Source organism: Piliocolobus tephrosceles, chromosome 14 (assembly GCF_002776525.5).
Source record: "Piliocolobus tephrosceles isolate RC106 chromosome 14, ASM277652v3, whole genome shotgun sequence".
Lineage (NCBI taxonomy): Eukaryota > Metazoa > Chordata > Mammalia > Primates > Cercopithecidae > Piliocolobus > Piliocolobus tephrosceles.
The window spans coordinates 26,096,683-26,121,851 of NC_045447.1; the positions used below are offsets into that span (position 1 = coordinate 26,096,683).

Consider the following 25,169-nt stretch of genomic DNA (forward strand, 5'->3'; position numbering starts at 1 on the left):
CACCATTTTGGCGTCTTATTTCATTTCTCAATCAGCTCCTGACATTCATTAAAAACTTCAAAAGGTAGAGGATGGTCCTCAGACACCAATACAAGACCTGGTTAAATTAGCCTTTAAGGTCTATAGCTCCAGAGAGGAGACGGCAGGCTTGCCTTGAACAGAAGTTACAGCTCCTAGCAGCGGCTTTACAGCCCAGTCGTAACCCCAGACCAGAGAGCACACACCCCACAGACTCCAAGGCTACAAAAGGAGCCTGCCTGCTATAAGTGTGGCAAGGCAGGACACTATGCCAACAGGTGTCCGCAAGGTCCCCGAGCCCCAACGCAGCCTTGCTATAAGTGCAAGGCATCAGGACATTGGGCCAGTGAATGTCCTAACCCTCGTCCACCAGCAACCCCGTGCCCTGCTTGCCAGCAGGGAGGACACTGGAAGTCTGATTGCCCCACCCTGAGAACAGGTGCCGCGCCTCCACGTGACCCCCTTTCCCAGGATCCTGGGAGCTCCTTCCAGCTCCTACATCTGGACGACGACAACTGAAGGTGCCGAGACTTGGGGACCCCCATCACCCTCGCCGAGCTGCGGGTAACTCTCCTGGTAGCGGGTAAGACAATTTTTTAATCAACAGCGAGGCTACCTATTATGTTTTGCCGTCCTTCTCTGGACCTAGCCTTCAATCCAATATCTCTGTAGTAGGAGTAAGGCGAAAGCCATCCACTCCACGAAAAACTCCACTCCTTAACTGCTGCCTGGCCAACAACTACTTTGCGCACTCGTTCCTCATTCCCAGCTAAAAAGGGCCCCTACCGAAAGCAATCAGTGGAAATCAGTTCAACTTTCCCTCACTCGCCTCAAACTTACTAAATTTTCTTAACTATCTCATACTCCCCAACCTTGCCAGTACCATCCTTCTGGGTTTTGCCCATATTCCAACAAATGCTTCCATTCCTCATTCCTATACTAATACTGTGCCTTATTTTATTCTTCATCCATACGTCCAAATACCAACCATGGGCCCCGACCTTAACGACGCCCCTTAACAGCAGGAAGTAGCCAGACAGACAACGGCGCCCCTTTATCACTATTATCAATAAAAGGTTGGACTGTTTGGACGAGCGGAGGCAGGATGGCGCACTTCCGGGTTCTTCTTCACCAGCTTTACCCGCGTGCGCGAAAATGCAGCCGGCGACCCGGGAAGGTGCAGATCAACTGGGCATGCGCCAGGTGACGTCAATCCGAAGAGACCAAGATTTACCTGGTCGCACCTGCGGAATGCCCCCCGACACGCCCGTGCCCCGCCTATTGCCCTCCCACTCCTAGAAAAGCCACTCTTGGCCAGTGAGCCACGCGGCCTTCTCACCGCCCCACTCCTGTCGGGATGTCGGGACTGTGGGAACTCTGTCCGAGAGCCCCCGGGGGACTCTGCCGGCCTCCTTCGCCGGAGGCCGATAGACTTCTCCCCCACACCTTAGGTTACCAAAATAAACTTGCAGTTTTGCTCCTACACTTGCCTACTCGCTGGTTCTTTTGCGCCCGCTGGGCTGGTCTTAGAAAAACAAATCACGTACAACATTGAATAGTGGTGATGGTAATACAACATTGTGAATGTACTAAACGTCACTGAATTGGATACTTCAAAATGGTTAAAATGGTGATATGTAATATGGATTTTACTTCCATTTTTTAAAAGAAGATGTCAAGGCCGGGCGCGGTGGCTCAAGCCTGTAATCCCAGCACTTTGGGAGGCCGAGACGGTCGGATCACGAGGTCAGGTGATCGAGACCATCCTGGCTAACACGGTGAAACCCCGTCTCTACTAAAAAAATACAAAAAAACTAGCCGGGCGAGGTGGCAGGCGCCTGTAGTCCCAGCTACTCGGGAGGCTGAGGCAGGAGAATGGCGTGAACCCGGGAGGCAGAGCTTGCAGTGAGCTGAGATCCGGCCACTGCACTCCAGCCTTGGCGACAGAGCGAGATCCATCTCAGGAAAAAAAAAAAAGAAAAGATGTGATGGTGGAAGCAGAGAAGACGACACATATGCTGCTGGCTTTTAAGATAAACAGGCCATAAGCCAAGGAATGCACATGGCCCCAAGAGCTAGAAAAGGCAGGCAAACAAATTCTCCCCTAGAGCCTTCCGGTGGAATGCAGCCCTAGCCTGTATCTTGATATTAGCTCACTAAAACTGATTTTGGACTTTTGACCTCCAGAGCTGTAAGAGAATAAATTTCTCTTGTTTAAGGCGCTTCAAAAACAAAAAAAACAAAAAAAAAAACAAAAAAAAAAAAAACAAAACCCTGGGCGTAGGGGTGAGGGAGTGGACAGAGATGAAATAAGATTGGCCATGAGCTGATAAACGTTGAAACTGAGTGATGGAGTTTCAAGGGCACTCATCGTACCGAATCTCTTCAATATGGTTAATACTTTCTACAATGAAAACATTTTTAAAAACTGAATATACACATATGTATGTTGGATCCTGCAAAAAAAAAAAAAATCCTATTTGCAAAGTATTACAATAATCTGTTAAATATTTCAGGGTTTAATCTTGAAATACTGATATTAGATAGTACTCAGTACTTCAGTAAAGCATTTTCATTTATATTCCATATTAGTTTATAAAGCTGTTTTCTAATCTGAAACAATAGCATATTTCTTGCAGACTGTCAATGGAAAGCTGCTATGTCTAGGTAGGAAATCTAGACACATCTTTCAACTGCTGAATCCTGAAATGTCCAACATCCTCGTTAGCAATTTACTTGCTTCTTCTAAACAATTCAACAAATATTTAGCGCACATTAAATATTTACATGGCAGAGGCCTATTTCTCCTGCTCTTGTCAAACTAATAGAAAATATTGCTTCTAAGCAAAAATAACTACCAAATAAAGGAGCATAGAGATTAAAAGCTTGTCACCAAGCATAGAGATTAAAAACAAGTCACCAAGTCCAGTTAAATGTAAAGCATTAGGAAGTTGAACCAATGTTTCAATACTTATTAACTTATCCATTGAGTAAGCTAAATGCAGGTATATTTTTAACAGTACAAAAAAAGAAGAAACCAACTAGAAAATGGAGTTTTTATTATTTCATATTAAAAGACAATTGCTGCATTACAAATTTATTCTCATTAATGCCTATGAGTTTACTACTACTCAAAAGAAAACTTGGTATATAATACAAATGTATCCTTCCAGAAACCTTCCTTCATTAAAACTGAGGTAAACATTAAATTTCCAGGAGAAAATTAAACACTCAAGTGTTTACTAAACATACCTGCTTCATCTTCCAAATCTAATACGTGCACCCATCTAATCATGAAATTGCTCTGCTGTGTAACTAGTGCTCCAGGAAATGAAGAAGTGTCAAACCCACTGAACGAATATGGAAGCAGAAAATAGAATGGTGGTTGCCAGGGGGTATGGAGAGCAGGAAATGGGGAGTTGTTCAATGGATATAAAGCTAGTGTTATAAGACATAAATAGGTTCCAGATATCTGCTGTACAAAGTACCTACGGTTAACAATACAGTCATCCTCCCTTATCCGAGGGGGATACGTTCCAAGACCTCCAGCAGATGCCTGAAGCCATGGATGGTGCTGAACCCTGTATATACTATGTTTTTCCTATATACACATATCTATAATAAAATTTAGAGACAAGGTGTCACTGTGTTGCCCAGGCTGGTCTTGAACTCTTGGGTTCAAGTGAATTTCCCACCTGTATATACATACCTATATATGCATATGTTTTTTTCTATACACACCTATAATAAAATTTAGTTTCTAAATCAGGCACAGTAAGAGATTCACAATAAAATAGAAGAATTATAATAATATTCTGTAATAAGTGTTATGGGGATATGGCATTTCTCTTTCCCTCTCAAAACATCTTATGGTACTGTACTCATTCTTCTTGTGATCTCCAGCCTGATAACCAAGAGGGCTACTAAGTGACACACAGGTGGGCAGTGTCTACAGTGTGGATACACTGGACAAAGATAATTTATGTCCTAGGCGGACTGCATGAGATTTCATCACACTATTCAGAACAGCAAATAACATAAAACTTATGAACTGTTTATTTCTGGAATTTTCCATGTCATATTTTTGGTCTACAGGTAACTGAAACCAGGGAAAGCAAAACCACAAATAGGGGGGGAATGACTGTATGGTGTTGCATGCTGTAAAATGTTGTAAGAGGAGAGATCTTATGTCACATGCTCATGTTACACGTTATGTACATCTTATGTTACATGTTCTTACAAAAAAAACAAAACACAAAACAGCAAAGGGACACAAGAAAACTTATGAAGGTGATGGATCTGTTTATTACCTTGACTGTGGTGATGGTATCAGGGGGTATATACAAGCCTATCGAATTGTATGCATATGTGCAAGGCTATTGTGTATATCAATTATATCTCAATAAAGCTTTTAAAAACCACTGAGGAAAAAAGTCAAAATGAAGACTTTCTGGCAGCTCCAACTATTACATACTGAAGAAAAACACAGTGAACTGCTGTTATGAGATGACAAACGTATACACCCAGCATAATTCTGGTTCCAAGATGGCATTTTAAGAACATAAGGTTACTCCTGGTAGCCGCGGTGGCTCACGCCTGTAATGCCAGCACTTTAGAAGGCCAAGACAATAAGATCCCTTGAGACCAGAAGTTTGAGACCAGCCTGGGCAACATAGCAAGACCCTGTCTCTACCAAAAACAAAAAAAATAATTAGCCAGGCATGATGGCATAGGGTGCCTGTAGTCCCAGCTATTCAAGAGGCTGAGATGGGAAGATCACTTGAGCCCAAGAGTTCAAGACCAGCCTGGGCAACATAGTGATACCTTGTCTCTATAAAAAATTTTAAAAATCAGCCAGACATAGTGGCACATACCTGTGGAGGTGGGAGGATCGCTTGATCCTGGGAGGTAGAGGCTGCAGTGAGCTGTGATCACAACACTGCACTGCAGCCTAGGTGACAAAACAACATCTTGCTTCTTAAAATTTTACATATATATATATATATATGGAGCCGGGTGTAGTGGCTCACTCCTGTAATCCCAGCACTTTGGGAGGCTGAGGCGGGCGGATCACGAGATCAGGAGATCGAGACCATCTTGGCTAACACGGTGAAACCCCGTCTCTACTAAAAATACGAAAAATTAGCCGATGTGTGGCGGGTGCCTGTAGTCCCAGCTACTCGGGAGGCTGAGGCAGGAGGATGGCGTGAACCCAGGAGGTGGAGCTTGCAGCGAGCCGAGATCATGCTACTGCACTCCAGCCTGGACGACAGAGCAAGGCTCTGCGCCCCCCCAAAAATTATATATATACACACACACATTTATATATACAATTTTTTAAAAGAACTATGAAAATTCAAGGATGAAAAGGCACCCCATTTTTAAATAGGCAATGGATCTTAACTGATATTTCTCCAAGTAAGATATGCAAATGCCCAAAAGCACATGAAACGATGCTCAACATCATTAGGGAAATACAAATTAAAATCACAATGAGATATCACTGCACATCCAGTAGGATGGTTACAATCCAAAAGACAGATAGCAACAGCATTGATGGAGATGTGGAGAAACTCCTATACATCGCACGTGGAAATGTAAGTTGATGTCATTGCTTTTGAAAACAGTCTGGCAGTTCTTCAAAAGGCCAATTATAGAGTTACGTGTGATTCAACAATTACACTCCTAGGAATACACCCCCCAAAAAATGAGAACATGTCCACAGAAAAACTTGTACATGAATGTTCACAGCAACATTACTCATAATAGCTAAAAGGTGAAACAACCAAAACGTCCATCAAGGGTGAATAGACAAAAGGTGGTAATATCCATAAACTGGAATATTATATGACAATAAAAATGAATTAAATATTAATATATGCTACAACATGGATGAACCTTGAAAGTATGCTAAGTGAAAAAACCCAGTAACAAAAAAATCACATTGTGTATCATTTCACTTACATGAAATGTCCAAAATAGGCAAACCTGTAGAAAGTACATGAGTGGTTGCCAGGGGCTGGGGGATATACAGTGTTTGTAAGTGACAGCTAAGGGATGTGAGGTTTCTTTTTGGGAGTGATGAAAAGATACTAAAATGGATAATGCTGACGGGTGTCCAATTTTATGAATATGCTAAAACCCTTTGAACTGTACATTTTAAATGGGTGAATTATACGTTATATAGATTAAATCTCAATAAATCCTTTTTTTAAAAGGGAAATGAACATTTCTCCATCTTTACTGGGTCTCCAACTGATAAGTTCCCCAAGGCAGGAGTCCTTTGTCTTCCTTATAACCTTCTCAACCCACCCTCTCTTCCTTCCGAAGATGATGCTTAAATAACAAACAGACACCTCCTAGCAAAGCTGCTATAAAATTCTTTGTAGCAGATGAGGGGATTGGTTTCTGGTTTGACTTTCATACTTAAATCAGAGAGGCTCTCTCATATTAAATCTCTCTCCACTCCAGATATGTGAGTACCAAGAATTTATGGAAAAAAAATTAAGTTTCTGCTTGTTTCTAAAGTAGCTTCTTTCTGCTTCTTTCCAGACCATCAGAAACCACACTTAAAGATATTCTGGATCCACCTTGGGCATTCTGGAAACTCTTCCATTCTCTTCTAGTGTTTATGGAAGAGTAGACACTATGTTTCACCAGCAGGTGTCACTGTCTTACCTTTGAGCTTCCAGTACCAACCTCACAGGCACCAGCTGCCAGGAGGGCAGCTTCCAGATGCATGGTGTGGGCTACAAATAAACAGTGACTTTCTTCCAAAGAGTACAGTACAGAAAGGCAGGGAGAAAGAGTAATGGTACAGTGAAGAAAGGTGACCAGCACTACCTCAAGTCAGGTGATGGAGGTTCACATCAATAGTGATGCACACTGTTGACAGCACGTGCCCTGGATAGGAGGTGATGAGGGTGCCAGCTTGCCTCTGTGGTTTCCTCCCCAAACACATTACCCCAATCGGGAAAGCCATCAGACAAATGTCAACTGAGGGACAGTCTACAAAATTCCTGACTAGTATTCCTCAAAACAGTCATGGTCATCCAAAAACGGGAAAGCCTGAGAAACTGTCACAACCAAGAAGAGCCTAAGGAGACATGACTGCTAGATAAAATGTGGGATCCTAGGAAGGAACAGAAAAAGGAACTTGGGCCAGGCGTGGTGGCTCACACCTGTAATCCCAGCACTTTGGGAGGTCGAGGTGGGAGGATCACCTGAGGTCAGGAGTTTGAGACCAGCCTGGACAACATGGTGAAATCCTATCTCTACTAAAAATACAAACATTAGCTGGGCGTGGTGGTGCGTGCCTGTAATCCCGATTACTCGGGAAGCTGAGGCAGGAGAATCGCTTGAACCCTGGAGGCGGAGGTTGCAGTGAGCCGAGATCACGCCACTGCACTCCAGCCTGGGTGACAGAGCTAAACTCCATCTCAAAAAAAAAAAAAAAGAAAAAGAAAAAGGAACTTGGGATAGTTAATAATGGTGTTTATTTCATAATGATTGGCTCAATGTGACAAATGTGCCACACTAATATAAAACGTTAATACCAGATATGAGATTTGAGAATTCTCTCTACTACCTTCACAATAATTCTGGAATTTTGATAATGTTCTAAAATGTCGTTTATTTTTTAAAAATTATTCACTAGCTGCCAATTTTGCCACCTTAAGGTTCTATTTTAAGGCATATTCCCAACTGTTTAAAAGCTACTGTTTCCTCTTCAGGCATGTTTTTAAGTGATTAGAAGACAGAAAAAACAAAACTTCAGGCTCGGAGAGCAGAAAGGATATGTGGGAAAAAAGGAGATGCCCTGAGAAAGAACTGAGTTCCAGGTGAGAGCCACCATTCCTATCACAGTACTAGCAACGTGGCTCTTTTCACCCTGAAAACCGAGAGAGCTACCAGTGGGTTCACAACATACACAGCCTTTCCTAACCATGGGGAAAAAAAGGCTGGGAGATGCGGTGGTAGCAGAAAGCTGGTAGTGCTAGGAAGTTATCATTCAACAAAGGTTTTTACTGAAAGATATATCAGCCCCTCTGAGGAGTTTTATGACTCAAACTGCTCTAAAGCCCCCAGGCCCAAAGAAACATCTGGCGGCTAAACCATTATTATTTCTACTTTTAACAAAAGTAGTCAAAAAAGTACTCAATATAAATGTTGAGGCCAGATGCAGTGGCTCACACCTGTCACCCCAGGACTTTGGGAGGCCGAGGCGGGTGGATCACCTGAGATCAGGAGTTCGAGACTAGCCTGGCCAACATGGCAAAACCCTGTCTCTACTAAAAATACAAAAATTAGCCGGGCATGGTGGCGGGCTCCTGTAATCCCAGCTACTCAGGAGGCTGGGGCAGGTGATCCGCTTGAACCCGGGAGGCAGAGGTTGCAGTGAGCTGAGATCGTGCCACTGTGCTCCAGCTTGGTCAAGAGAGTGAGACTCTGTCTCAAAAAAAAAAAAAAAAAAAAAAGATTTATATTTCTTTTGCTCTGGTTCTGTTTTTTAAAAACTGTGCAGATGGAAGCACTGGAGTAGATAAATGTCACATTGCTTCAATAAACAGAGTTAGGTGGTTTCCTTTTTATATGAAAAACTGTGGTTGAAATGGATTCTGTACTAGATTTCTGCTCCTGTGCCTAAAGAAAAGCCCAGCCAGCCGCAAAACTGGCTTACTATATAGCAAATCAGAAACCAAAACCTAATAGGTGAAGTATTATATACAGTGTCCATTAACATGTTTTACATACGCTCGCTGGGTGAGTCTGGGATAACTGAAGGGATGAGAGTTGACGGAACCCCTTCAGGAAAGACAACACAGGACAAGTGAGAAACAAGCTGCAGTGACTTACTACCTACGGGAATGAGATGAGTGGGCTGGGATTCTTCCAGTTTGCTCCTCAACCAGTCAAAATCCTGGTATCTTCGACGAACAGAATATTCTGGCAGGTCAAACTCCACCCGAGTACTCTGCAAATAAGAGAATGGAAAAAAAATAAGCATAAGGGAATAGCATATCTTGGCTGAAAGGAAGGGAAAAATGCTCTCTTAGAATAACCAAACTAGGCAAGATCACATTTTCCTGCCACCAAACGCACCAGCCAAATGGCAGAGTTTACCAACATAGAATAGACCAGTCTGGGACACAGAGCCCAGTTAAAAATTCAAGGAGCTGGACTAAAAATGCCAGTTTTCCGAGATTGCGCCACTGCACTCTAGCCTAGGTGACAGAGCGAGACTCTGTCTTAAAAAAAAAAAAAAAAAAAACACCAGTTTTTTCTCCCCCATCCTCAGGAAATAGATTTCAACTATTACCAGAATTGTTTAGAAACATTTGATTCATTTCCTCCAAGCTTAACTCTAACAATTTCTTTTAGCAGAAAAATTCCACTTAGGATATTGCTACTAAATCCAAATCTGTGAAAAGAAATTGTCTCCACCTTCTGCTAAATATGCTGACAAGTTTTGCCAAAGGGGAAATAAACAAAAAGTAAAGATAATAGATCACTGCTCATTTCGAGAGCAGATTAGATGAAAATAGAAAAGGTTTTGCTTAATCTGCCACATTCTGCCAGAACCATAACCTTGAAACTGTCATATTTTAGATAAGAAAAAATCTAGAAATAATACAAAAATGCCATTGTATTGCAGAAAAATATTAATAATCTCATTCCTTTTTCTCAATTTTTAAAGTTTTCTGAAGTGTGACTGCAGCACTTCAACAATGAAAATCAATGTTGAATAAAATTAAGTTGATTTATACCAAAACAAGATTTTTACTCATTTACTGGCCCAAATTAAATCATGTCTCACATAAGCCATTTTTCCCTATGAGGGTACAGACTACATGACTCTCATGGTTCTCAGAAATTAAAGTACAAGATAAAAATGGGTCAACCTACATCTCATAAATTTACACTTTCAAGCCAAAAGTCGGTTTTAATTCACAACACCAAGAAAATCTTTAAGCACATGAATGAGAGTCATTCATCAAAGAAAAAGCTGTGAACAGCTCTGGCATCAAAAATTATGATTTCATCCTCCCCAAAACCTGTGTTCACAGTCTTAACAAAATGGTGAAGTTCAAGGACTCGGTCTTGGACTGATCCCCAACTAACCGCATTGTTTCCCCTCTTCAAGCCCCAAACACCAGCATATGCCTATGAAATACAATCTTCCCCTGTTCTTGCAAGGGTGAAACGTGAGGACATTCACTCAATGTAGGTAATTGTGACTTATCAGATGATTTTCCCAAAGGAATTAGCATTGTAGGATTGGAGAGAGAAAAAAAGACAACACTTAAATCCAGACAGCAAGTCATTGTTGACGAATTTTCAAGCACAGCATGACAGAAATATTGGGAACAAGTGGCCTGATACTCCCATCCCTGCACCACACAGGCGGCGTGGGAGTTCCTGCATCCCTACCAGATCCCTGACTTGTCACTAAGCCTCCTTGAGCCCTACCTAGGTTCAACAGTAAGAGAGTTACAGCAGGGCTTGGTAGCTCATGCCTGTAATCCCTGCCCTTTAAGAGGCCAAGAAGGAAGGATCAGCTTGAGCCCTAGAGTTTAAAACCAGCCTGGACAACATAGCGAGATCCCATCTCTGCAAAAAAAAAAAAAGTTTTAAATTAGCCAGGTGTGGTAGTGCATACTTGCAGTCCCTACTACTCAGAGGCTGTGGAGGGAGGATCGTCTGAGTCCAGGAGGTTGAGACTGCAGTGAGCTGACTGTGCCACTGCACTTCAGCCTGGGTGAAAGAGTGAGACCCTGTCTCAAAAAAAACAAAAACAGAGTTGGAAGGGAAGTTCAAGACCTCCCACCTCCCCCACCAGGCTCCATGTGAGAACCTGTCAATGATTATGAGCTAGCGAAAGGCATATTTTGAAAGATAACAAATTAAAGCAACTCATTTTCATTGTAAACCAAACTGATGCAAGGCTCTACTTTTTGCCTTCTTAAACGTTACATGATTATCGGCTGGGCACAGTGGCTCACACCTGTAATCCCAGCACTTTGGGATTACAGGATCTGCCAAGGCCAATGGATCATTTGGGGTCGGGAGTTCAAGATCGGGTGTAAGACATTGTTGTTTTGGGGGAGGGTTTTCTGAGACGGAGTCTCACTTGTCGTCCAGGCTGGAGTACAGTGGTGTGATCTCGGCTCACTGCAACCACCACCTCCCAGGTCCAAGTGATTCTCCTGCCTCAGCCTCCAAAGTAGCTGGGAATACAGGCGTGCGCCACCACATCCAGCTAATTTTCGTGTTCAAGATCAGCCCGGCCAACACGGTGAAACCTCGTCTCTTAAAAATACAAAAATTAGCCAGGTGTGGTGGCAGGTACCTGTAATCCCAGTTACTCAGGAGGCTGAGGCACGAGAATTGCTTGAACCCCAGAGGAGAAGGTTGCAGTGAGTCAAGACTGCACCACTGCACTCCAGCATGGGCAAGAGAGCAAGAGACTGTCTCAAAAAAAAAAAAAAAAAAGGTTACACGATTAACTGATCATTCTCTTATGTTTTTCAGATCCATTTCATAAATTACAGTTTATGTAATATTTCTACTCTAACTTTGAAATCATTTTTGGTAACTACCAAAGACAGCACAATAGAACACACGTTTTATTTTTGCCACAACCAATTTCACTTTTGGGGAACAGGCTTTTTTTTTTCCTTCTGTTTATTCAGGTTTATACTTATTTTAAAACTTTGAGAAAAATAAATAGAAAATAAAAGATCAGCCATAATTCCTCTAAATAGAGAAAAACACAACATGGTTTATATGTTTCCATATTTTTTCTATGAATATTCATTCATTTACTCATTGTCTGTATCTCTTTAGCATACCTTGGACATCTTTCTACAGCAGTAAGTTCAGATGTACATAGTCTTTTTAACACATATATAGTATTCCACTGAATGGTTACACGATAATTAAACCAAATCCCAATTTAAGTTGTTTCCAATTTTTCCATGAATAAACAATGCTTTTGTAAACATCATTGAGCACCTGATGATTCCCTTAAAATAAATTCCTAAAGATAGAATTGCTGGAAAAAAGGGTACATACACTTTTTAACTGACAAACTACTTTCAGAAATACAGCAATGTATATTCTTATCACATATTCTGAGGAACTAGTTATCTTTGGTGGACTGATAAATGAAAAATAACACATCATCTTTGTTTACAGTTGTTTCTTTAATTACTATTGGGGTTGAACATCCTTTCAAATGTTTATTGGCCAAAAGAAGAAAGTATTTTTCTTCTTTTATAAGGTGTCTTTTTAAAAACTGTAAGTCCAGCCAGGTGCAGTGGCTCATGCCTGTAATCCTAGCACTTTGGGAGGTCAAGGCAGGGAGATAGCTTGAGTCCAGGAGTTCAAGACCAGCCTAAGCAACATGGCAAAACCCTATCTCTACAAAAAATACAAAAATTAGCCGGGCATGGTGGCATGTATCTGTGGTCCCTGCTACTCAGGAGGCTGAGGTGGGAGGATCGCTTGAGCCTGGGAGGCAGAGGTTGCAGCTAGCCAAGACTGCACCACTGCACTCCAGTGTGAGCCACAGAGTAAGACCTCATCTCAACAAAAATAAAAATAAAAATAAAAATTGTGAGTCAAGTCTTTTTCATTTGTGTAAGTTCTTTATTACCATTTGCCTATCATAATTTCCAAATGGTTTGTCTGATACAGAATCTTTCCATTGTTTTATTGTTGATTTCATCCATATTTTCCCTTTATGCTATTTTTGGGGTCATCAATAAGAAGGCCATCGCCACTGCAAGCTTATAAAAATATTCACCTACAGTCTCTATGATTTTCTTTTTAGTTATGTCTAATCACTGCTTTTCTACTTCTAGAAATCTACCATTGGAAAATAATGTCTAAACTGTGGCAAGGATATTTGCATAATGATCTTCATTGCAATATTATTTAAATCAGCGAAGAATCAAAGCAACCTAAATATTCAACAATAAAAAGCTATTAATGAAATTATGGCATATTTATTCTATGGTTGTCAGTAATTTTGTTGGTAAGACTTTTTTTTTTTTTTTTTTTCCAAATTTAGATAAGAGCCAGGTGTGGTGTGGCTCATGCCTGTAATCCCAGCACTTAGGAGGCCGAGGCAGCCGGATCACTTGAAGTCAGGAGTTCAAGACCAGCCTGGCCAACATGGTGAAACTCTGTCTCTACTAAAAATACAAAAATTAACCAAGCCTGGTGGTGTGCACCTATAGTCTCAGGAGGCAGAGGATGCAGTGAGTCAAGATCGCGCCACTGCACTCCGGCCTGGGCGACAGAGCAAGACTTTGTCTCTTAAAAAAAAAAAAAAAAAAAAAAGCAGATACAGTCCCCCAGGCTGGAGGGCAGTGGCACAATCACAGCTCACTATAGCCTCAAACTCCTGGGCTCAGGCAATCTTCCCACCTCAGCCTCCCAAGTACCTAGACTACAGGCACATGCCACCATATCTGGCTGATTTTGGGGGCTTTTTTTGTTTTTTGTTTTTGTAGAGATAGGGGTCTCACTATGTTGCCCAGGCTGATCTCTAACTTCTGACCTTAAGCAATCCTCTGTCTCAGCCTCCCAAAGTGCTGGGATTACAGGAATGAGCCACCACAACCAGGGTGTAAGACATTGTTGTTTTGTGGCGGGGCGGGGGGGTGGGTTTGAGAGTCTCACTCTGTTGACCAGACTGGGGTACAGTGGCATGATCTCGGCTCACTGCAACCTCCACCTCCCAGGTTCAAGTAATTCTCCTGCCTCAGCCTCCCAAGTAGCTGGAACTACAGGCACCCGCCACCACACCCAGATAATTTTTGTATTTTTAGTAGAGATGAGGTTTCACCATGTTGACCAGGCTGGTCTCAAATCCCTGACCTCAAGTGATCCATCCACCTCAGCTTTCCCAAGTGCTGGGATTATAGGCATGAGCCACCATGCCCGGCCTGTTGTTTTAAGGGAAAATCAGAGGATACAAAATTAATTGTACATAAGGATTTCATTTACGCTAATATCTGGATATTAAAAATTTAGAAGACAAATTTAAAGCTGATAATGAGAACTGTTCCCTTTATATTCACCCTTATTTCCAAATTTTATACCATTCTCATACAATATTTTTATAGTCTCACACACACACAATGCTCATTTTTTAAAAGCTCCTCTAAGGACATTGGGAGCTTAATACAGCAAGAAAACCTTGCTTGATGCTTTGGAAAGCAATAAGGTAAAAAGTTATCACGAAATGGATGCTCAAGGCCAGACGTGGTGGCTCACACCTGTAATTCCAGTACTTTGGGAGACCGAGGCAGGAAGATCACTGGGTCAGGAGTTCAAGACCAGCCTGGCCAACATGGTGAAACCCCATCTGTACTAAAAAAACAAAAATTAGCCGGATGCGGTGGTCCACGCCTGTAGTCCCAGCTACATGAGAGGCTGAGGCAGGAGAATTGCTTGAATCTGGGAGGCGGAGGTTGCAGTGAGCCCAGATTGCGCCACTGCACTCCAGTCTGGGTGACACAGTACAACTCCGTCTCAAAAAAAAAAAACAACACCAAAAAAAAAAAAAAACGGATGCTCGCACACTCTCTGACCCAGTATTTATTTTACTTATTTTTACCACAATTTGTTCTAGAAAATATATAGTGATAGGTAAAATACGATCAAATGACATAAATTAGAAGTAGGTGAAAAAGATAAAGAAAAAACAAGGACAGACGGAAAAAGTAGAGTCAGGAATGAGGCTAGCAAAACACACTCACAATGAAACACTGCACACCAGCTAAAATTGGGCCAGAGACATTACTTGGAATTTCTGGAGAGAAATACATTTATAGGACTCACAGTATTCATAAAACAGGCAGACCAGTAAAACTCCAAAGATAAGTTTGTAGTAAATTTTTCCTCCGTGAAATTCAGGATCTAACTTAGGAAAATTTAAAAATATACATTTATCTCTATTTTTGAATACCCGTAGTAAACAAAACAATTTTTTTAAAAAGAACGAAAAGCAGGCTGGGCGCAGTGGCTCATGCCTGTAATCCCAGCACTTTGGGAGGCCGAGGTGGGAGGATCACGAGGTCAGGAGATCAAGACCATTCTGACTAACACAGTGAAACCTCGTGTCTACTAAAAGTATAAAAAATTAGCCGGGTGTAGTGGCGGGCGCCTGTAGTCCCAGCTACTCGGGAGGCTGAGGCAGGAGAATGGCATGAACCCGGGAAGCGGAACTTGCAGTGAGCTGAGATCTCGCCACTGCACTCCAGCCTTGGCAAGAATGCAAGACTCCGTCTCAAAAAAAACAAAAAATAGAACGAAAAGCATACACACACACTTCCATAATCAGAGACAACCACTACATCATTTTGTTCTATGTCCTTCCACATGGTGTGTCCACAATGCAGAATGTCCAAAGATCACAAGGTCATGGACACACACGTCCAGTCAGGTCTAAGAAGAGGTGACCAAGCACAAGAGTCATAGTCCAGAAGACTCATTTTTGCTAAGCTAAAAGTGTAACACCATCACTCCCCGTGAATACGTCCCTGGTCAGCTCGAGACATCCCTGGCATTTTCTTTTTCCTTTGGAAGTTCAACATTTTAGAAGACCCAGCACAGAATCACAGTCTAATCGGTCACCCAGCAGGGCACCCCATCTGCTGGGCCTCACTCACCCTACCACATAAGGTCTCCCCTTATGCCCCAAGAGCTGATGTGCTCAACAACCGTGGCCCAGGGTCTTTCTGAAGAACATCCATTTGATCCAAAATTTACAACTGACTCACTCCAGAGAGACGTGGTCTTTATCAGAAGTGCCATTTGTCCAGGCCACAGCTGGGTCTTAAGAATTCTACGTTGGCCGGGCGCAGTGGCTCATGCCTGCAATCCCAGCACTTTGGGAGGCTGAGGCGGGCAGATCACGAGGTCAGGAGATCAAGACCATCCTGGCTAACACAGTGAAACCCCGTCTCTACTGAAAAAATACAAAAAATTAGCCGGGCGTGGCGGCGGGCGCCTATAGTCCCAGCTGCTCAGGAGGCTGCAGGAGAATAGTGTGAACCTGGGGGGCAGAACTTGCAGTGAGCCCAGATCACGCCACTGCACTCCAGCCTGGGTGACAGAGCAAGACTCCGTCTCAAAATAAAAAAAAGAATTCTAGGCAACCCCCATCTCCCAACAAGGGGTCTCTTCCCTTATCAAACAAAAACCCGCTAGTCCCATTCTGCCTCAAAACCCCACTGCCCTGAGAATGACAATTATAGAGGCTTCCAGCTCTTCATCCTCACGCTCCTCTGCCTGCCTTTCTTCCAACATGGACTTCCACTTATCTCATTCCTCTTAGATCTTTCTGCCAAGCTCTCTGGAAGACCTATGCCATAGTTAATAAAGTCCTGTCGTTCTTCTGCCCATTCAAATTCTGAAACCTGGCTCTCCCTGAGAATGGGGCCTCCCTGCCATCGGTCCCGCTGTGAGCTGCTCGCATTCCACAAGCCTCACCCAGCCCACAAGGCCAGGAGCTGCTGCTGACATGCTCCTTGTTCCACACAGCCCCAGACCACCATTCCTCCATCACCCTGTGAAAACCCTTCTGAGGTTCGTGCCATCCAGTGACACACATCCTCTATCTCTCCACACAGCTGTCATCCACTGACAGCTCTGCCATTTCTCCTGATGCCTTGAAGATTCAAGCAACTGGCTCTCAGGCTTCCTTTCCAAGTCCTTCCACAACCTAGGTGCCCTCGAGATCCAGGTGGCTCACACACACAACACCAGCCTCTAAGCAAGCAATGTCTCCTTCCATTCCACAGCCTCTCCCTAGACTGTCACCAGGCAGAAGCCCACACATCTCCCTCTAAACGGCATCCCTTATATTTCACGCTCTTCCACTTCCCAAAATCCCTGGTTTCTCAGCCTCTTGGGACCTAAAGTTCGTAGACATTCCATCCATTCATGTCTTTACTTCCTTCCTTCGTCACTCAGCATCTGTTCCATGGCGCAGAACTTCAATCACTTACTTACAGTAATATCTAAACGTTCCCTCCGCACTGCCCACTCACCTCGTAAAAACCCACTTGCTCTACCAGACCTGGGCATGTGGGCACACTGCTGGAGGAGAAACAAAATCAAGCAAACACACGGACAGACACGATACATTCTACAATGAGACCCTCCAATATTGCCAGGCACTCTTTTCATACTCCCTTAAGTCAGCTCACTCCCACATTGTCCAAATCATTTATTAAAACACCCATAAAAGTTTTGAAAATTTCTAATCCCCAATTCAAACCACTCCCACCCTTAGAAGACTTCATCATCTCTTCAGAGAGAAAACTGCAGATATAAGCAAAGAACCCCTTAACTTCCTGCCACAAAACAGACTTCCCTTCCTTCTCCACAAACAATGGAAAAAGTACACCGCCCCTTCAGTGGCAACTCTAGCTTCCTTCCTCTGCCTTCCTGGGAGCCTCCATCCTACTCTCCAATCTTCAACCTAATGCCTTCTTCTCTACCAATGCTGGGCAACTGGCACTTAAATAAGTCTCTTTCATTCTTAAAAACAGCAGCAGCTCCCACCAAAAAAAAAAAAAAAAAGGGGGCCTCCCTCTCCCTCAAACCCACACCCATTTCTGACCACTGCTCTCTATACTTGCTTTCATTGCCTAAATTCTAACACTCTTGTCTTCTCTCTCACCCCTCACTCACTCTAACCCACTTGGGTTCTGCATCACTACACCAATGAAACTGCTCACACCACAGTCAGCAATAACTGTGTCATTAAACTAACGTCCACTTTGCATTGTACATAATTCAGCCTCTAAGCAGCATTTAGATTCTGTTGACCACTGAGGCATTTAGAAAGAGGAACTAGTTGGGGTGTTATGGTTTTTTTTTTTAATACTCCACTGGTAATGAGGCTAAACACAAGAAAATAATAACCCCTGAAGGGAGTTGAAGGCTTGCCTCTGTTTCCTTACCCTCAAGTCTATTTCTGTATTGTCAGTTTCAACCACATAGGCCACGCTACTGGACCACAGTGCTGGTTATCAGGGCCATCCCTCTCTTGAAAACCACGTCTTTTGGGATGGGCGCGGTGGCTTACATATGTAATCCCAGCACTTTGGGAGATCGAGGCAGACAGATCACCTGAGGTCAGGAGACCTGTCCAAAATGGTGAAACGCCATCTCTACTAAAAATACAAAAATTAGCCAGGCATGGTGCTGTAATCCCAGCTACTCAGGATGCTGAAGCAGGAGAATCACTTGAACCTGGGAGGCAGAGGCTGCAGTGAGCCAAGGTCACACCACTGCACTCCAGCCTGGGCAACAGAGCAAGACTGTCTAAAAAAAAAAAAACAAGAAAGAAAAAAACATGTCTTTTGGGCAAGATTATTAATATTTATTATCTTTAGAATCAGAGAGACCTGGACTCAAGTTCTACCTTCACCACTCATGAGTTGCATGTCTTTGAGCAATTTTCTTAACATCTCTGTCTCTCAATTTTCTCATTTGTAAGATAACAGTATTTATATCTGCTTCACTGAGTGTGAAAATTAACTGATAATATACGTAAAGCATTTAGTACAAAATAAATGAGGGTGCATCCATACAATGGAACACTATTGCAGTCTTATAAACAATAGAATAAAAGCATGCTTACTGGCATTTCCAACATAGAAAGATGTTCACAATGTATTAAGTGAATTGGCAGTATACAAAACACTCAATTTTTGTAACTGGATGAAGAAAAGTAGTATAGAAAGTCACCAACGATTATTTACTGCTGGTGAGCTTATAGGCATTCTTTTATTGTTTTAGGTTACTTGCACTTTCTTTTTTTTTCTATAATGAACATACATTACTTATATAACATAAAAATAAAAGAGTTTCAACTGCAAAAAAGTACAGTGCATGGTAAGTGTCCAATAACTAGCCGCTGTTATGATGTTACTTTCTTGGAGTCTGCAGAAAAGAAGAGCCAGAAGCTGCCTGCCCTAAGAAGGCCTAAACTGGCTCTCCACCACTGGGGAGAGAAGATACTGGTACCTTACATTTGGGTGGATAATTATTTGCCTACATTGGCTGTCAGCCCTCCCTCATTTTAGCTCAGGTGAAAAGGGCTCTGTACTTTGTCCAGTCCTGGTCATCAGGAATCTGAATTAGGACTAGAGCATCAAAGCCTTAAGGTAATAAAGCAAAGCATTTGAACAACCTTGTCCTCTGACCATTAACTTTGTTTGAGGACCTCAGCAGAAGCGGAAGGCCCAGGACAGGGTCAGGTGTTGGGATCCCATGTTCCTCCTGTTTGTCCTCTTTCTCTCATTCTCACACACCCCTATGATATCCTTCAATACTACTTCAGAAAGAAGCCTCTGAATGCACCACCAAAATATAAATCTGGCATCACTATTAGAAACAGGAAAAGAAGACAACTCTCGTTTGAGATCAGAAGTGAAAGAAATGATGAAAAGTAAAACTCAGTTCTGCAACAAGATTATCTTGAGGTGCTGGCATCACAGCCAAGTGAAAATGTGCTGCTAGAACTTGGAAAACGTTACTCTAAGGCATTTAATGACTTACAGGAAATCAAGCCCAGGAGAAGGGACAGAAATAAGAACAGAGAGGGAAAAAGGTAGGGAAGGAAAGAGACGAAGCACAGGAAAGACTGGTGAGTTGCAGCTGCGCGTTAGCCTCTAAATCAGTTAACGGCAGTCCTGCAGTATTTGCATTCTGGGGCAGAAGAATCAAGAAGCCAAGGGAAAACGTCACAGTGGGCAAGCACTGCTGTGCCAAAAAGGCAGTCGGTTTGTCATTTGGCTGTTGACAGCACCAACTCAAGAAAAACAGGCTTACCTTTCACTGACTATAGGGTAAAAAATAAGGCCACCCTAGGAAAAAAATAAATAAATGGATATAATTCCTGGAAATATGTATATTAACCTAGGTCCTCTGAGGAAGTAACATATGTAAGCATCTAGCCCAATGTCTGGGCTAGGCGCCCAGTGGTTTAGTGGGTAAGACTGTGCGTGTGCACACGTACATAGACAAATCTTTACATGCAAACCTGGTGCAGAAAACAGGGTAGCAGCTGGACACAGTGGCTCACTCTTGTAATCCCAGCACTTTGGGAGGCCCAGGCAGGCAGATCACCTGACATCAGGAGTTCAAGACCAGGCTGGCCAACATAGTAAAATCTCATCTCTACTAAAAATACAAAAATTAGCCAGGCATGGTGGCAGACACCTGTAGTCCCAGCTATTCGGGAGGCTGAGGCAGGAGAATCCACTTCAACCCAGAGGGCGGAGGTTGCAGTGAGCTGAGATCGTGCCACTGAACTCCAGCCTGGACAACAGAGGCAGACTCTGTCTCAAAGAAAAAGAAAAAAGAAAAAGAAAAGAAAGAGTAGTAACATCAAAAAACTGGAGAAGGCTTAAATGTCCATAGAGAAAAGATATTATATAATTATTGCATAAATAATTAGGCAGAGATTGAAAGAGTAAGCTAGACATGGTCATACAGAACACAGACAGGTCTTCAAAAATACTATAAACTGGAAGGGAACACTGGAAAGCAATATTACACCGAAATCTAAGTTATAAACATTCTAACTATACATGCGTGTGAATGCAAACGCAAAGAAAAACGACTAGAAGGATACACAGCAAATTTTAGCCACGGTTGCTTTTGGCAAGAAGGACAAGCTAAGTAAGAAGGGCTGAGGGAGGCTCCCTGCTTCCACTCTGTATATGACCTTCAGCATTGCTTCTTTTATTTTTTTACAAATATAAAATTTTCATCCCATAAGAGATGAAGAAACACAACTTGAGTATTTTATTCCCTGCTTGTCTTTCCAAAGAATTTTAAAAGGTACAGAACTTAACAAAACTTTCAAAAATAATTTTTTTCCACAATGAAAAAGAAAAAAGACACAGTAAAAGATGAGAGACAGGCTCATCAGAGCTCCTCTTAATGCCATCCATAAAGACACCATCTATTAAAAGTTCCAAAAATATCTGTAAATCATTCTTTGTTATGTGACTTGGTGGGGGGTGGGGTACCAAGAAATAGGATAGCTTCCTGACTAAACACTTTTTTTTTTTGAGACGGAGTTTCGCTCTTGCTGCCGAGGCTGGAGTGCAATGGCACAATCTTGGCTCACCACAACCTCCGTCTCCCAGGTCCAAGCAATTCTCCTGCCTCAGCCTCCGGAGTAGCTGGGATTACAGGCATGCACCACCAAGCCCGGCTGATTTTGTATTTTTTTTTTTAGTAGAGATGAGGTTTCTCCACGTTGTTCAGGCTGGTCTCGAACTCCTGACCTCAGGTGATCCACCTGCCTCGGCCTCCCAAAGTGCTGGGATTATAGGCGTGAGCCACTGCGCCTGGCCTACTAAACACTTTTTATCCCAAAATATAAAGTGATAATATGAATTCTCTCCCTAGTAATGTCAATATTGTCATTCTTCCTCTAAATATGTGGCTTTCAACTGATGGGGGGGTGGGGTGGCAATCTTGTCCCCCAGGGAACATTCGGCAATGTCTGGAGACATTTTCGGTTGTCACAACTGGGGACCAAGGGAAGGACACTCTTGCCATCTCAAGGGTAGAGGACAGGGCTGCTGATAAACACTTTATAGGACAGCCCCCACAGCAAAGAACTCTTCAGTCCAAAGGGTTAATACTGCCAAGATTGGGAAACCTTGTTCCAAGACTAAAACTTTAATACTATTTTAAATATTCAAAAAATAATTTTCATAAGTAACAAATGACACATTAAAATTATTCTTTTATAAGTGGAACTATGTAGAGACTATGGTTTTAAAAAATTAAAATATAGGCTGTATAGTCCTACAAATTCAAATTAGAATCCTGGTTATCAACTTTGTAACTTTGAGCAAGTTATTTGAACTTTCCACCTCCATTTCCTCATCTGAAAAACTGTAACTAAAGGATATAAGTTTTAAGACTGTTATGATTTTGGCTGGGCACGGTGGCTCACACCTGTAATCCCAGCACTTTGGGAGGCCAAGGTGGGTGGATCAACAGAGGTCAGGAGTTCGAGACCAGCCTGGCCAATAAGGTGAAACCCCGTCTCTACTAAAAATACAAAAAGTAGCTGGGCATAGTGGCACACGCCTATAATCCCAGCTACTCAGGAGGCTGAGGCAAGAGAAGTGCTTGAACCCCGGAGGTGGAAGTTGCAGTGAGCTGAGATCACATCACTGTACTCTGGCCTGGGCAACAGAGCAAGACTCTGTCTCAAAAAAACAGAAAAAAAAAAACCAAAAAAAACTGTTATGATCTTAAGTCATTTAATTAATCAATTAAATCTCAACACCTGCCCACTACCTATTTGACACATACCAGAAAGACAGCAAGTATTAGTTCCTGTCTTCCCATTATTCCTCCTCCTGCTACCGTCTATCCCGCCTAGGTCAAATTTTTTTTTTTTTTTTTTTTGAGATGAAGTCTCGCTCTGTCTCCCAGGCTAGAGTGCAGTGGCCGGATCTCAGCTCACTGCAAGCTCCGCCTCCCGGGTTCACGCCATTCTCCTGCCTCAGCCTCCTGAGTAGCTGGGACTACAGGCGCCTGCAACCTCGCCCGGCTAGTTTTTTGTATTTTTTCAGTAGAGACGGGGTTTCACTGTGTTCGCCAGGATGGTCTCGATCTCCTGACCTCGTGATCTGCCCATCTCGGCCCCCCAAAGTGCTGGGATTACAGGCTTGAGCCATTGCGCCCGGCCCTAGGCCAAATTTTATTCATGGTCTCATCACAGTGATTTAGGTTGATATAATGATTCATACATTTCAGAAGTAATATGATATTAACATGTTAAATAGTATATGGTAAAAAATAAGTGCAAGTATAGGGATTAAATGTTTATTCGAAAAATCTTAGTCATAATTTCTTCCTCATTCTAAGATTTAAAAAACTATTATATATAATCCTTTCATCTGAATTACATCTATTCTCTCAAAAAGCCACACCCACAAGTGTGATCAAGGTGAACAGAGTTGTACAATGAGAGGAAGAGCAAAGGCAAAATTCACTGAGGTAGACCTCAATTCCCTGAGACTACTCAACACAGGCGTTCTATAACACAGGGACCTACTTTGGTGGTGATCCTATAGGTGATGTAGGTCTCCATTGTACACACATGCTTCTTGGGATCATCAACTATAACGAAGAGATCTCTAGTCTCACCATCAATGTCATCATCAAGCTGAAGTCTGTTGAGAAGGGAAGATGAAGAAGCGGGACTTGAAGTACCTGCTGGAGTACCACCATTGGGCAAAATGAGATCCTAAAAGAAGAAAAGAGTACCTTAAAATTAAATGAAAACACATACAGGAGAATATCAGCAAAAGCAGCTGGTTTAGCCAAACCAATAAACACTTCTAAAATCCAAAAATAACTTTGAAACACCTGAGCCTCTCCTTACTCAGTGGTTTCTTGAGTGAACGAATCTTTTACCACCAAGAGAAACAAACTATGGTACTGCTTTGAATCAATTTCATGCTAATTCATCTTTTAGGAGGTGCTGGAGAAACCAACATGGGCAAGTAGTTCAAGGGCAGAGAACATAATGGCCCCACCATCACCAAACCTCAACAAGGAAAGATCCCTATGAGTAGACTCTGTTTTTCCCACTTTCTCAAGACCACCACATGGGCCCAGGTAAACGTTAAGAAACCCGGCTGGGCGCAGTGCCTCACACCTGTAATTCCAGCACTTTGGGAAGGCCGAGGCAGGTGTATCACTTGAGGTCAGGGATCAAGACCAGCCTGGCCAACATGGTGAAATCCTGTCTCTACTAAAAAAAAAAAAAAAAATCCCATCTCTACTAAAAATACAAAAAAATTAGCCAGGCATGGTGGCGGGCGCCTGTAGTCCCAGCTACTCGGGAGGCTGAGGTAGGAGAATGGCATGAACCAGGGAGGTGGAGCTTGCAGTGAGCCAAGATCGCACCACCGCACTCCAGTCTGGACGACAGAGCAAGACTCCGTCTCAAAAAAAAAAAAAAAAATACAAATATTAGCTAGGCATAGTGGCGTGAGCCTGTAATCCCAGCTACTCGGGGGGCTGAAGCAGGAGAATTGCTAGAACCTGGGAGGCAGAGGTTGCAGTGAGCCGGGATCACACCACCGCACTCCAGCCTGGGCAACAGAGCAAGACTCCATCTCAAAAAAAAAAAAAAAGAAAGAAAGAAAAGAGAGAGCAAGCACCTATAGATGTAAAGAAACTTAAGAGATCAACCAATTCCATTAAAACAAGATACAAAAAGATAAAGATTTTGAGATATTTAGGGAAATCTGAATATCGATATTAAGGAATCACTGGGTATGTCAATGGAAGTATGATTTTACAAAATTTTCATCTTTTAAAATTATATACTAAAATATTTATGAATAAAATAAAATGGCATTTGATTCAAAATAATTAAGGATGAGTAGGTGGGGATATAAATGATACAAGATGCCCAGGTTGATCACCGTTGAAGCTGGTACTTGCAAGTTCATTATACAATTCTCCTCCCTTTTCTATATGCTTAAAATTTTCCACAATGTTTTTAAAAGACAGTAGTGGGTAGGAGGGTGGTCAGTGGGGCAAATGCCAAGAAAGGAAGGGAAGGATAGGTTTTTAAAATTACAGACCTCACTCTTTAGGTCTTAGGAAGAAGCCAATTAATAAATTATGTCCCTACAATATTAAAAAAATGGCTGTGAAACTGACAAGGCCTAGTTAGTTATCTTGTTTAGTTTGAAGGTTTGGTAACAGAACAGAGCCCTGCCTAGCAGCAGATGTCAAGGCCTCTGAATGTCACCTTGGAATAACTGGGAGACAGAGACCAAAGAATATGGCAAGAAAGTGACATGACATCTTGGGAAGAGCCTTGGTGACCTGTGGGCCATCAGATCACAGGGTGAGGAGCAGAGGGTGCTTTCCTCATATTCTCTCCTCTTGGAGCTCTGCAGGTGAGTTATGACCTAGCCACCATGTAAGAGAACGTACAGGAAATTAGAGGTTAACCTAGCAGTCACATCCATGAGCTGTAGCTGATGATGGGACATCTGGAAAGAGCAATGGGACACGGCAGAGGGAAGAAGCATGGCCTGGAGTCAAGGGCGATGTCACCCAACTTG

General features: G+C 42.6%; 1 protein-coding gene across 1 annotated transcript in view; it reads right to left on the reverse strand.

The window, feature by feature from the left end:
* SNX30 (sorting nexin family member 30) overlaps positions 1-25,169 on the reverse strand; it is a 127,827-nt gene that overhangs the window by 54,255 nt on the left and 48,403 nt on the right. Inside the window, exons 2-3 of the mRNA XM_023201747.2 lie at positions 23,138-23,329; positions 8,882-8,992 (exon numbers count right to left, since the gene is read on the reverse strand). Of these exons, the coding sequence (XP_023057515.2) occupies positions 8,882-8,992; positions 23,138-23,329 (303 nt within the window). The remainder of the gene's footprint in view (positions 1-8,881; positions 8,993-23,137; positions 23,330-25,169) is intronic.